The 12,441-nt window shown below is 39.1% G+C and overlaps 1 protein-coding gene across 9 annotated transcripts in view; it reads left to right on the forward strand.

The window, feature by feature from the left end:
• ABCG2 (ATP binding cassette subfamily G member 2 (JR blood group)) overlaps positions 1-12,441 on the forward strand; it is a 128,443-nt gene that overhangs the window by 84,256 nt on the left and 31,746 nt on the right. For 8 of the 9 annotated variants that reach the window (XM_061419717.1, XM_061419720.1, XM_061419721.1 and 5 more), the window contains 4 exons: positions 5,681-5,740; positions 6,610-6,724; positions 7,537-7,689; positions 10,320-10,477. In XM_061419717.1, coding sequence (XP_061275701.1) covers positions 5,681-5,740; positions 6,610-6,724; positions 7,537-7,689; positions 10,320-10,477 — 486 coding nt within the window. Of the gene's footprint in view, positions 1-5,680; positions 5,759-6,609; positions 6,725-7,536; positions 7,690-10,319; positions 10,478-12,441 lie in introns of those variants that run through there. The other variant, XM_061419726.1, reaches the window with a different exon arrangement.

Consider the following 12,441-nt stretch of genomic DNA (forward strand, 5'->3'; position numbering starts at 1 on the left):
TTTCCCTGTGGGGGAGAAGATGCTAAAATAAAATCTGACTATATGAATTCAAAAAGATGAGATTTTACTTCCTTATAAAAATCTTTCTGCTTAGTTTTTCTCCATACCCAGCAGCTGAACTTTTTTCTCACCAAAGCTGTAGATTTCTAGAAAAAGTGATCCATTCCAATGGCTGTGTGGCTATCTTATGTTCAGGGAAATCCATTATACTATTTGGGAATTTTTTAAATTAATAATTTAGTGTGAGATCATTTCAAGTTTAAACCTTGTGGAATATAGCCCTCTCACCCAGATTCCCAGCTGTGAATATCTCACTGCATTTGTTCATCACTTTGTTTCTTTATCTACCCATTGTCACTAATACTTTTCTAAACCACTTGAGAGCCAGCGGTCTGTATGATGCTCCAGTATTCCTAACTCCTCCAGTGTATATTTTCTAGAAATAGTGACCCTCTCTTAGATAAACACAGGTCATTGTCTATAATAAGCTCAGGGGAAGTGTAGCTTCATAATGAATGCAGTGATGGTTCTTATGGAGCCTTGGTAAACCATGCTCTTCACATGGTTGACTGGCCACCAACCACATCATGTCTCTTCAGTCTCATCCAAGCTGGTTTATTCCTGTCCCGCCCCTTAATCTTGGTCATCTGATTATGTTAATGTCTCCCAGCCTTCTTTACCATATGTCACCATTTTCCCCTTTGTAATTGACAAATTTTACGAGAGAGATACTGTGACATTATTCCAAAATTCTATTTCTCATTAAACTTCAACCCACCAGCTCTAGCCCCCATTGATGGCCCCTGCCTGTATCAGCAGGAACAATCTGCTTTGGTAGTTAATTATTCTATATTTACCAAAATGTGACTTTCTGTTTTCATCCATCTCTTCTATATGTATTAGTTTGCATTCTAGTAAAAGGAAGAACTTCATTCACCATCTCTTATATTTGTATTTGTATAAATATAGACCCATAGATTTGTATTTTATTCAATAGCATTCAATAGTAGTGCACTCGGAGAAGGCAGTGGCACCCCACTCCAGTTCTCTTGCCTGGAAAATCCCATGGATGGAGGAGCCTGGAAGGCTGCAGTCCATGGGGTCACTGAGGGTCGGACACTACTGAGCGACTTCACTTTCACTTTCCACTTTCATGCATTGGAGAAGGAAATGGCAACCCACTCCACTGTTCTTGCCTGGAGAATCCCAGGGATGGGGGAGCCTGGTGGGCTGCCGTCTATGGGGTCACAGAGAGTCGGACACGACTGAAGTGACTTAGCAGCAGCAATAGTAGTGCACTATTGTCATTATTTGTCTTGATACTCTTATTGTTCCTAATTTGGTCAGTGAGAAACTTTCATGGTAGGCTCTGTATTTTTTTAACGCATTCTTTTGACATATTCTCATTCTTTGAATATTTTGTTGGATAGCAAGAGGTTTCAGACTCATTGTGTACTTAACTTGTGTCAGACCTGGAGGCAGCTGATGTTCCTTTTTGTGGAGAATGGAAATAATTATACACCAAGATCTGGGTGTTTGGAATGTTTATTGCTATTAGGGTTTAGACTTCTTATAGCTTTTAGACTTCTTAGTGGACAGACCCAGGGAACATATGTATGTTTCAGTATATGCACATGTGTACTTATACATATATCTAAAACTTTCTATATCTGTGTATGTAGATTAAAACCCATGACTTCTCATTATTACGTTCTCCAATTTTTATCTAATACTCCAATGTTCTTTCCACATATCCATGTTTGTGAAACATCATTTCAGAATGTGACAAGCCTGGTTCTCATTGTCTTTGAGTTACCTATTGGTTTACTCAATCAATATTCTTATTCTTCAGTATAAGGAGACTCCTGCACCTTCACCTGTTGCCCCTCTTCCTCCCACCTCCCTTTGCAGCCTATGTTCTTGGATACTGGCATTGCTGTACATCTACCCTCTTTCATCACCTTCCTACTGAGAAGGGAAGTGGAAGTCTAATAGAAATGACTGATATATTTGAACATCAAATAACAAATAGGGAATATAACTAAGTTTTTTCCCAGTCAGACAAAACCTATTTTTCATAAACTTTTCCTACTTCTTTTTAAAAAAATATTTATTTATTTGACTGTATTGGGTCTTAGTTGTGTCATGCAGGATCTTTCATTGTGATGTGCAGGCTTTCTAGTTGTGTGGGCTTAGTTGCTCTGCAGCATGTGGGATCTTGGTTCCTTGACCAGGGATTGAACCCACGTCTCTTGCATTGCGAAGCAGATTCTTAACCTCTGGACTATCAGGGAAGTCCCTTTCCTATTTCTTGACATTAGTTTTTATTGAAAATATTTCTTTTGATTTTCCTATAAGTAATTGTCATTTATGGAAATGTGGAGACTCATTTATTCAACAAATGTCCAATATCTACTAGGTACTTGACATTGTGCAAGATGCTAGTGACAGATGTGTCCTCCGTCCTCAGAAACCTTTTATTCTGATGGGGGACTCAGACAACTAGCATACCTCACTGTGTCATTCTATTGTAATAGAAGGGTTAGAAGACACTGTGGATATCACTAACCCTAAATCAGAGGTTTGGAGGTGTGGAGAGAGAAAAGGTGAAAATTGTATATGTGCACACTTATGTGTGAGTGTGTGTGTGTGTGTGTGGGTAGAGGATGGAGAAAGGTCATGTTCCAGGCAGTGGGAATGGCATTGACTACAACCCAAGACCAAAGGATTAACCCATTACCCACTAAAAAGTAATACATGTGATGTGAATCTTTTAGCTAGGTTTCATTTCATGTATCAGTATTTAGGTGGTCTACCCATTGTAAACCACTGTGCTACATGCTTTGGGGGTGGGGGATAGGACAAGGTGATATAATTCTTGTTGGCAAAGTTTTACGGTATAAAGAGGGGAACTTCCCTGCATATAAATGCTGTAAAGCAGTACCTAAGGGTGGGGAATTGGTTTTGAGGGATGACAGTAGGGCAGAGGGCAGGGTGGGGAAACAAGGGAAGTTTAGACCATAGACTACTTTATGGGCCATCCATCTGTGTTGCAACTACTCATCTCTGTTGTTGTAGCATGAAAGCAGCTATAGATAACATGTACATGAATGAGTATAGCTCTGTTCCAGTAACACTTCATTTATGGAAGCAGAAGACAGGTGACCAGCTGTACTAGAATGTAAATTCCACTCAGACTAGGACATTGATTCTCAACTTTGACCTGTGTCCTAGAAGAGTATCTTGTTATACACAGTAGACACTGGATAACTGTGTTGAATGAATGAAGGGAGAATTAGCCACTGCTCCACACTGGAACTGTTGCAGTTGTGATTGTCTGCTATTGTTGTCTCCAAGAACCTGTAAAATTCTCTCTTAGAATGTTTATATTCAGTTCAGAATTAATTATTTCAGATTGCTTGATCTTAATTTGAGGAGATATTTTTAAAACCTGGAAAGATTTTCTGACAATTAAATCTTTTTCTTTTTTAATTTATTTATTTGGCTTCACTGATCTTAGTTGCAGCATGTGGGATCTAGTTCCCTGATCAGGAATTGAACTGCCCCTTGCATTGAGAACATAGGGTCTTAGCCACTGGACCACCAGGGAAGTCCTAACAATGATGTCTTAATGAATAACAAGCTTATATCAGGTACATTAAGAGCTATTGATAAATGCATCTTGAAAGTTCACTCAACCATTAGTATGTCTTTTACATCTGTGGGGAAAGGTCACTGAAAAAATAAGAGATTTTTCTGTTTTACAGTTTGTTCCTGGTTTACCTAACTCATTTATTTGCCAGTGTTTCAGCTGATGAGCAAAGTGAAACATACTTGTCATCCTAGTACCAGCCATTTCACAGTTTTGACGTTGCAAGCTCAAAAGTCAATAAATGCTGAGGTCCTCTTGATTGGAAGCACTGAGGCACATTGTAAAGTTTATCGCTCACAACACTTGTGTAATCAAATAATTTGTTTCTGTGAAAATATGTGTGAATGGAATACTCTTTGGTTTTGGAACTTCCACTTGGAATAGATGCCATTTTCTCTGTGGAATAAATTTTGACTTGCCTACCAGTTTCAAAGAGAGATTGGCCTTAGTCATCAGAGTTGTGAAAGGGCTTCACAGGCCTCTTATTTCATCATGCCTTTATAACTGTGGAGGCCTTGCCCTTAATTCTTCTTTCTCCCATTCATCCTCTTTAACCATTCTACTGGCAACCTCTAGGATAAAAACCAAAATATTCGTCCTCTTCTTGTGACTCAGAACCGTCACCACTACCTTAATTTTTTCCTCCCTCCTGCTTTCTGTCTGAATATTGACTACCCTCAAACATCTGCCTTGTCTGTTTGGAACATGCTGTGTGTACACCATCTCTGTATATCCTTAAAGGGTATCTACTATAGGAAGTGGCATCCACCATTTATTAAAATTGGAGGATAGTTGCTTTACGATGTTGTGGTGGTCTCTGCCATATATCAACACAAATCAGTATAGTTATATATATATATACACATACACACACACACACACACAGATGCTGTGCTTAGTCACTCAGTTGTGTCTAACTCTTTGCGACCTCGTGGACTGTAGCTGCCATGCTACAGTGGGGCATGGGGATGGGGATTCTCCAGGCAAGAATACTGGAGTGGGTTGCCATGCCCTCCTCCAGGGGATCTTGCCAACTCAGGGATCAAACCCAGATCTCCCACATTGCAGGCAGATTCTTTATCATCTGAGCCACCAGGAAAGCCCAAGAATACTGGAGTGGGTAGCCTATATCTTCTCCAGAGGATCTTCCCAACCCAGGGATCGAATCCAGGTCTCCCGCATTGCAGGCAGATTCTTTACCATTTGAGCCACCAGAATATATATATATATATATATATATATATATATACACATATACATATATGTGTGTGTGTGTGTGTGTGTGTGTGTGTGTGTGTGTGTATCTCGTCCCACCACTTCTAAACTAAGAAATAAGTATAAATTTCTACTTATACTTTACAAGAAAGAAAATGATATATCTTGAGGGTATATATTTTACTTTTCTAATTTGATTAAGAATTTTGTAAGGGTTTAGAACTGGTGATATTTTCTTTTTAACCCCCTTGAGGTGCTTTATTCCAGCCATTGAATTTCATTGCAGGTTTACTGCTTCTTTGTCTGACTAGATTTGAGCAATGAGGACACTACTACTGATGATTCTAGGAATCCACTGACATTAATTGTGTAGAACTTGACAAGGTAGTGAGTCACATGATGTGAAGATAATGATCGTCAAGCGTCACTCAGGACTTATTATGCACTTTATTTTACACTGTGAAAGGAGAGTAAGTGTAACAGAGACGCTTCACCAACATCTGTTACGTCAGGGAACTTTGAAAGTTCTTGTGTCCTTTTCTAAAAATATTTAAATGGTGTAAAGAATAAGTGAAAGGAGTTTAGAGGAGCCCAAGTCATTTTTATTCTAAGTCCTGACTAGTGATTAACATTCTTTGTTGTTTGCTAGATTTTTATTACTCAACAATTCAGTTTCTCTTTCCTTTAAGAGTTGATTTGTGCTTTTTTTCCTATCATTTTATCAACCTTCATTGAGTGTATTAAATACAAACCCTAAATTATAGAACTGGCTTTAAACTGGGTCAGTAACTGGATATATTTCTGCATTTACAGTGGAGTCATGAAACCTGGCCTCAATGCCATTCTGGGACCCACAGGTGGAGGCAAATCTTCGTGAGTATAACAGTATAAGTAAGCTTTTTCTTTGTAGTTTTCATGTGTGGTTTTTAAAAAACTGAATTATAGTCAACATAAATATTATGTTAGTTTCATGTGTCAAATATAGAGATTTGACATTTGCATTCATCAAATGATCACCATCATAAGTCAGGCCGTCTGTCCCCGTATAAAGTTACTACAGTATTATTGACCCTATTCCTTATATTGTGTGTTACATCCCTGTGGCTTATTTATTTTATGACTGGAGGTTTGTACCTCTCAAATCTCCTTCACCTATTCCCCACCCCCAGTTTTAAGGTGCTTTTAAAGAACACTTTCGTATGAGCAGGTGTCTGTTTGTTGCACATTTTCTGCATGTCTGGTTTGGTATTGGTTGCTACGGATAAGGTGCAGTTGTGCTGGCTTGTGATTGTGTCCTGAAGAAGTCTTATTAGGTCAGCTTTACTAATAGGACACTAACAAGACTCGATAAGGTGATTGACATACAGCTGTCAGCTATGACTTGAGCTATGGAGTGGAAAAGGAAGGGGATAAAATTGAAAGTGGGGAGAGGAGCCAATGGCATAGTGAAGGCTTATATCTTAAGCAAAGGATCACATTGCCTGCCTGGAGACCCCCAAGGTCAGACAACCAAGGGGGCAGTTTGGGTGGTCTGTGCTGGATCAGGTAAGAGAGCTTTACTTTCATATTTTGGGGCTTTATTATAGCATATAATTTTTAAAAAGAAGGTAAGATTTACAATATATGTATATAATTTTAGTTAAACCATGTAATTTCTTGATCTGCTAATTTGGATTCAAATTAGCTAAGAGGTAAAGCCTGATTTGGGGGGGGAAAAAGCAATAACGTATGTCTTTTTATAGGTTGTTAGATATCTTAGCTGCAAGGAAGGATCCACATGGATTATCTGGAGATGTTTTGATCAATGGAGCACCTCGACCTGCCAATTTTAAATGTAACTCAGGTTATGTGGTACAAGTAAGTATTTGTGACTTTACCTATTAGATTTCTTCTGATTTTTCATATGGGCAAGTGCCTTGGCTGATAGTTGAGTGTGCTTCCAATTGACTATATGACATAATCATAGAAACAACTTTTCTTTATACCCACTTTTCATAATATCCTATAAGATTCAGAATCGTATTAAATGAAAAGAAAGTCTGGAATATGACCCTTGTAAGGGCAGTAGTATCAACTCTTATTATCATATCATTTCTAAAATACATTACTATTTTACTTTTTTTGCCTTACCCTCACCTCTCTCCTTCCCCTAGCTCAGAACAGTGTTATATAATCCTTGTGTAAAGCATTCTATAAATGTCTGCCAGTAATAATCATAATGACCTGTGTTCTCTCTTGGTATACAGGTTAGAAATGAAAATTAATTCATCAGGCTATGCAGCTGTCTGAACATGGAATTATTGTAATTTGTTGAATTGCAAGTTCATTATTGGGGCTTCCCAGGTGGCACAGTGGTAAACAATCCACCTGCCAATGCAGGAGATGCAAAACATGTGGGTTCCATTCCTGGGTCAGGAAGATTCCCTGGAGAGGAGAATGGCAACCCACTCCAATATTTTTGCCTGGCGTATCCCATGGACAGAGGACCCTGGCAGGCTACAGTCCATAGAATTGCAAAGAGTGGGACATGACTGAGCACACAACACACACAAGTTCATTATTAGCTAGAACTTGGGTATCTTATTTTTGTGGATAAGTTAGATATACTACAGAGTGATGGTATTAGAAAAGACCTGATATATCTTGTTAAAATGCCATTTTTCTTTAAGGATGATGTTGTGATGGGAACTCTGACAGTGAGAGAAAACTTACAGTTCTCAGCAGCCCTTCGGCTTCCAACAACTATGACAAGTTACGAAAAAAATGAACGGATTAACAAGGTTATTCAAGAGTTAGGTCTGGATAAAGTGGCAGATTCCAAGGTAATGTGGAAAAAACTGATAATATCATAGTCAGCAAATAGGACCTCACCTGTGTGGATAGTATGACTTACTCAGAGATTTTCTATAATATGTATGGTCAAGAGTGGCTGCTTTCTGAAGCCATGAGAAAAGTGACTGGTTACCTAACATGAAGATGGAAGTTAACAGGTTAAAAAAAACTGAAGGTGATTAACTCTTGGGCAGCAAGTGTTGCAATGTGTTCTAGTATGTGGAAGTGTTCTTTGCTGTGAGCAGGTGACCCTTTCTGTGACTGCAGCTCTTGACCCTATCCCACCTCCGGTTGGTTGGTTGTCACGTCTCATTCAGTGTCTTCCCGCTAACTTTCCTTCTTCCTGTTTTCTTTTCCTCTTGTAGTTGTTCTTCTTCTGTTCTTCCATGAGGCTTTCTTCCATTGCTTTTGAGAATTATATTTCTGGAATTCATAAATGATGAAAATTCAAGGATTCAGTGTGTTTCACTTTGCTGTCAGTTGGCTTCCAAAATTATATTCAGTCAAACTAGGGATTTATTTGTAGTTTGTGTAGCTTCCAACTTGTTTTTCTGAAGTCTTTCTTTTGACATTTTTGTCTCCCATTCCTCCCTCCCTCACTTCCCCTCGCCCTTTCTTCTACCAGTATCTACTTACAGACTGTTACATGCTGGTCTATTTTAGGCTTTAGATATAACAGCTGTAGGCAGGAGAGTAAAGTAACTCCTTTTGTGAGTTATGCAAGTTTGGAAAGGAGAATTGAGATAAATGAGTAACCTTTATGGTTGATGACTAGGTATAAAAAGATTTTCTGGAAAACATCTGTATCTTTTGGTGAAGATGAGTTTTTCAGCTTGTGATGGCTCTAGTTTAGTCCCCTTGTGGTAGAGGTAACAAAGAATGGGGATATTTTGCTGGCTGCTGTTTCAGATGATACTTTCTGACATTATTTAATGTAAAGTATATTTTGCTGTATTTTTTTTGGAAAAATAACTCTGAGATGCCACCATATTCCACTAAATTCATTTTGAGAGTGATTGGATTTCCTTTGTATTAGCTCTGTCTATTTGATAGTGTCTTTCCAATAAAGTATTTACCATTCTTTACCTTTAAGTAAAAGTTCTCTACCAATAGGCAGTCATTACCCATTCCTTGCATGGATTTCCAAGGAAAATAAGCTGAAACAGTTTGTTGACTTAGAATTTATTTATCTAATTAATTGAAATACTTCACTTAATGTTTTGAGTTTTTATGAAATTTTAAGCATGACAAATGTAGAGAGAATAGTCTGATTACTTAGTTGTTACTGAGTCCAAGTTTGTATAGCTCACCATGTGACAGACCAGTAAATTGAGAGATGAATTGTTGGGTCAAAGAAAAGTGACTTTATTTGAAAAGTCAGCAGACTGAGAGGATAGTGGATGAATGCCCTAAACAGCTATCTTACCCAAATTAGAATTAGACTTATTTTATAATAAGAGAGGAAGAGGGTGTGATTGGTTGTTGCAAACTTCTTAATGTCAGAATCTTTTGTTCTTGCAGCTGTTCATGTGGATCTGATCACAATGTTCCTATAAACCTCTAACAAGACAAATGTTATTCTCTGTTATGCAACTTTCTATCTCTGTATGAATGGAAAAGTCTAATCATTCTGACCTTTAAAGGTTAGATCCTGGAGAATGGGCTATCCTGTATGGACTATAAGCCACATTCATTCACATTTCCTCATTTTTCTCCAAAATGTCTGTTACAGGTCAGTTGTTAGAGGATCCAATCATGGGCATGAGTAGCACTTGATTATTATCTTTTTGAAGACTCATAAGAATTGAAGTGATAATATGATTGAACCTGACTTCATATTGAATCTATTCCTTTAGATCTAACCTGTATACTCTGTTTCCTGAGCTTAGTCATGCTGGCTCCACATCTTTTACAGAAGGATATTGATGACTATTAATATAAGAATTATTTCCTACTTCCTTTCTCCCCCAAAACCTTCCTGGTCCCCCACCACACAGTAACGCTGACTGGTTGAAAAGACCCGGCCAATTGCCCTGTAGAATAGTCTACCTTCCCATGTAGAATAGCCCTATAGAATAGTCTACTCATCCAGTTGCCCTGTAGAATGAGTCAGGACTTCCTTAGTAAGTTAAGGTACAGGAGGGCTCAGTTTGATGTAAGAGGTGCTAATGTGGTATAATAGGAGGTGAACTTTCCTAGCTACCAAGCCACACTGATGACTTTATTGGGGATGGGGTGGAGGTATCAGAAGGCTATAAGAAGACTAACAATTATAGATGCTTTCAACTTCTCTGCTCCTATCTTCATCTCCCTTTTTGGTCTGTAATTTCAGACCAAATCTTTTAGTGTTCTAGCTTAACTGTCTTAAAACTAAATGTTTGGCTTGATAAGAAACATATAAAGCATAGGTTTCATATCTTACCAGTTCTGACCTGGACCTCAGTTTACTCTTCAAGTTAAGGAGAAGCCTGCCTCTTCTCCCATATCATCATTTATTTGCTATTCTGAGAAAACAAGGATGATGTGATGAAGTAACTCTTTTAGGGCTGGAACATTTTAGGAGCTCAACAAATGATAGTGGCAGAGGATGTTATTGTTAATAATGATATTTGTGTTTTAGGTTGGAACTCAGTTTATCCGTGGTGTGTCTGGAGGAGAAAGAAAAAGGACTAGTATTGCAATGGAGCTTATTACTGATCCATCCATCTTGTTCCTGGATGAGCCCACAACTGGCTTAGATTCAAGCACAGCAAATGCTGTCCTTTTGCTCCTGAAGAGGTAAATGCCATGAGAATATTATTCTTTCACTGATCTACTGCGTGGTCACCTGCTACATACCAGGTATTTTTCTTGGTGCAAGGGATTCATCAGTAAGCACAACAGACAGAAATGTCTTCCTTGGTTGCAGGGAAAGTCAGTTAACAAATGTAAGTGTTTCATGAAAAATGAGGTGGGCTGAGAGTGTAGCAAAATATGGCTATGGTGGAATAGAGATGCTGTGTTATATATAGAATGATCAGGGAAGACCTCAACGAGGTCTTGAGCTGGGAGCAAGTGAACAAGACCTGGATATATGAGAGTAGAGAGTTCTAGTGGAAGGGACAGCCAGTGGCCCTGAGGCAGAGTGTGCCTCCTGTGTTTGGAACCCAGTAAGCTGTGGAGGGGGGTGGGTGTTACTTATTGATTACTTTGCTCAGGGTGCCTTAGCGTAGTATAACAAACTGGATGGCTTAACGTAGAAATTTAGTTCTTCACATTTTTGGAGTCTAGATGTCCAAGATCAGGCATTCAGCAGAACTGTTTATTCTGAGGTCCCTCTCCCTCAGCTTGTAGATAGCTGTCTTCTCTCTGTGTTTTTACTTCATTTTCCCTCTGTGTATCCATGTCCTGATCTCCTCTTCTTATGAGGACACTGGTCCTGATTGAATGATGACACTCATATGACCTTATTTATCATAACTGCCTCTTTACAGTAAAGAGCCTCTCTCCAAATACAGTTATATTCTGAGGTGCTAGGGGTCAGGACCTCAACATGAATTTTGAGGACACACGATTCAGTTCATAACAATTAGAAAAGGACATGAGATGGGATTGAGTGGTTGGCAGATTATGTAGACTATAGATCACTCTAAGAACTATGGCTTTTAATGTCTAGGTGATGTGGCAAGCTTTCAGATAGTTGTAGAACTGAGGACCAGCAGTTATGTAGAGAAAAGGCTGTGTAATTGGTCAGGGGTGAGTGGGAGGAATCCAGTCAGGAGGCTGTCTGTGTTAGCACAGTTGAGGTATGATGCCAGCTTTGACTAGGATGGTAGTGGGGAGAGGGGGAGAAGTAGGTTGGTTCTATCTGTTTTCCAAATAGAGTCAACAGGATTAGCTTAGAACTGGATGTAGGGTGTGATTATTGAGAGAATAACTTATGAGGTTTGGGGCCTGAAAAATGGAAGAATGGAGTAAAGAATGTCATTTACAGAGGGAGAAGGAAGGAGAGGGTGGGATGTATGAAGAGAGTAACATGGAAACATATACACTGCCATGTGTAAACTAGGCAGACAATGGGAATTTGCTCTATGATTCAGGGAACTCAAACTGGGGCTCGGTAACAACCTAGAGGGGTGTGATGGAGAGGGAGGTTTAAAGGGAGGGGACACAGGTATACCTATGACTGGGTCATGTTGATGTTTGGTAGACACCAACACAATATTGTAAAGCAATATTCAAGTAAAAATAAATTCATTAAAAAAAAAGAATGTCATTTACTTTTACAAAGAAGATGGGAGGAGAACCATGGTTATAGGATATACTTCAGAAGTTTTGGACATCTTTTTCAAAAAGCTTCACCCTTCCAGAACAGTTACAAGAGTAGTACCAAGTACTACCTTACCACCTTACACACTTCCCAGCCACAGAGTCCACAGCACTGATGATATTGTCACCATCCAGTCCATGAGCTCCAGTCAGACTTCCCCAGCTGCCCCAGAAGTGTCTCTTTTTTCCCTTTCTGGCTCAGGATTATCTCCAGAAACCCCTTTTTTTGGGGGGGGGGGTCTTTTCTAATCCTGAACAGTTCTTTATTCTTTGCCTGCCTCTCACGTCCTCACACATATTTGAGAGTACATTTCATAGGGTGACCCTCAAGGTGTATCCATCCAGTGTTTCCTCATGAGCAGACTCATACCATGAATTCTTGGCAGGGATGCTGCAGAAATGATGCTGTATTCTCAGTGATAACATCAGGCTGT

This window comes from Bos javanicus, chromosome 6 (genome assembly GCF_032452875.1).
Source record: "Bos javanicus breed banteng chromosome 6, ARS-OSU_banteng_1.0, whole genome shotgun sequence".
Lineage (NCBI taxonomy): Eukaryota > Metazoa > Chordata > Mammalia > Artiodactyla > Bovidae > Bos > Bos javanicus.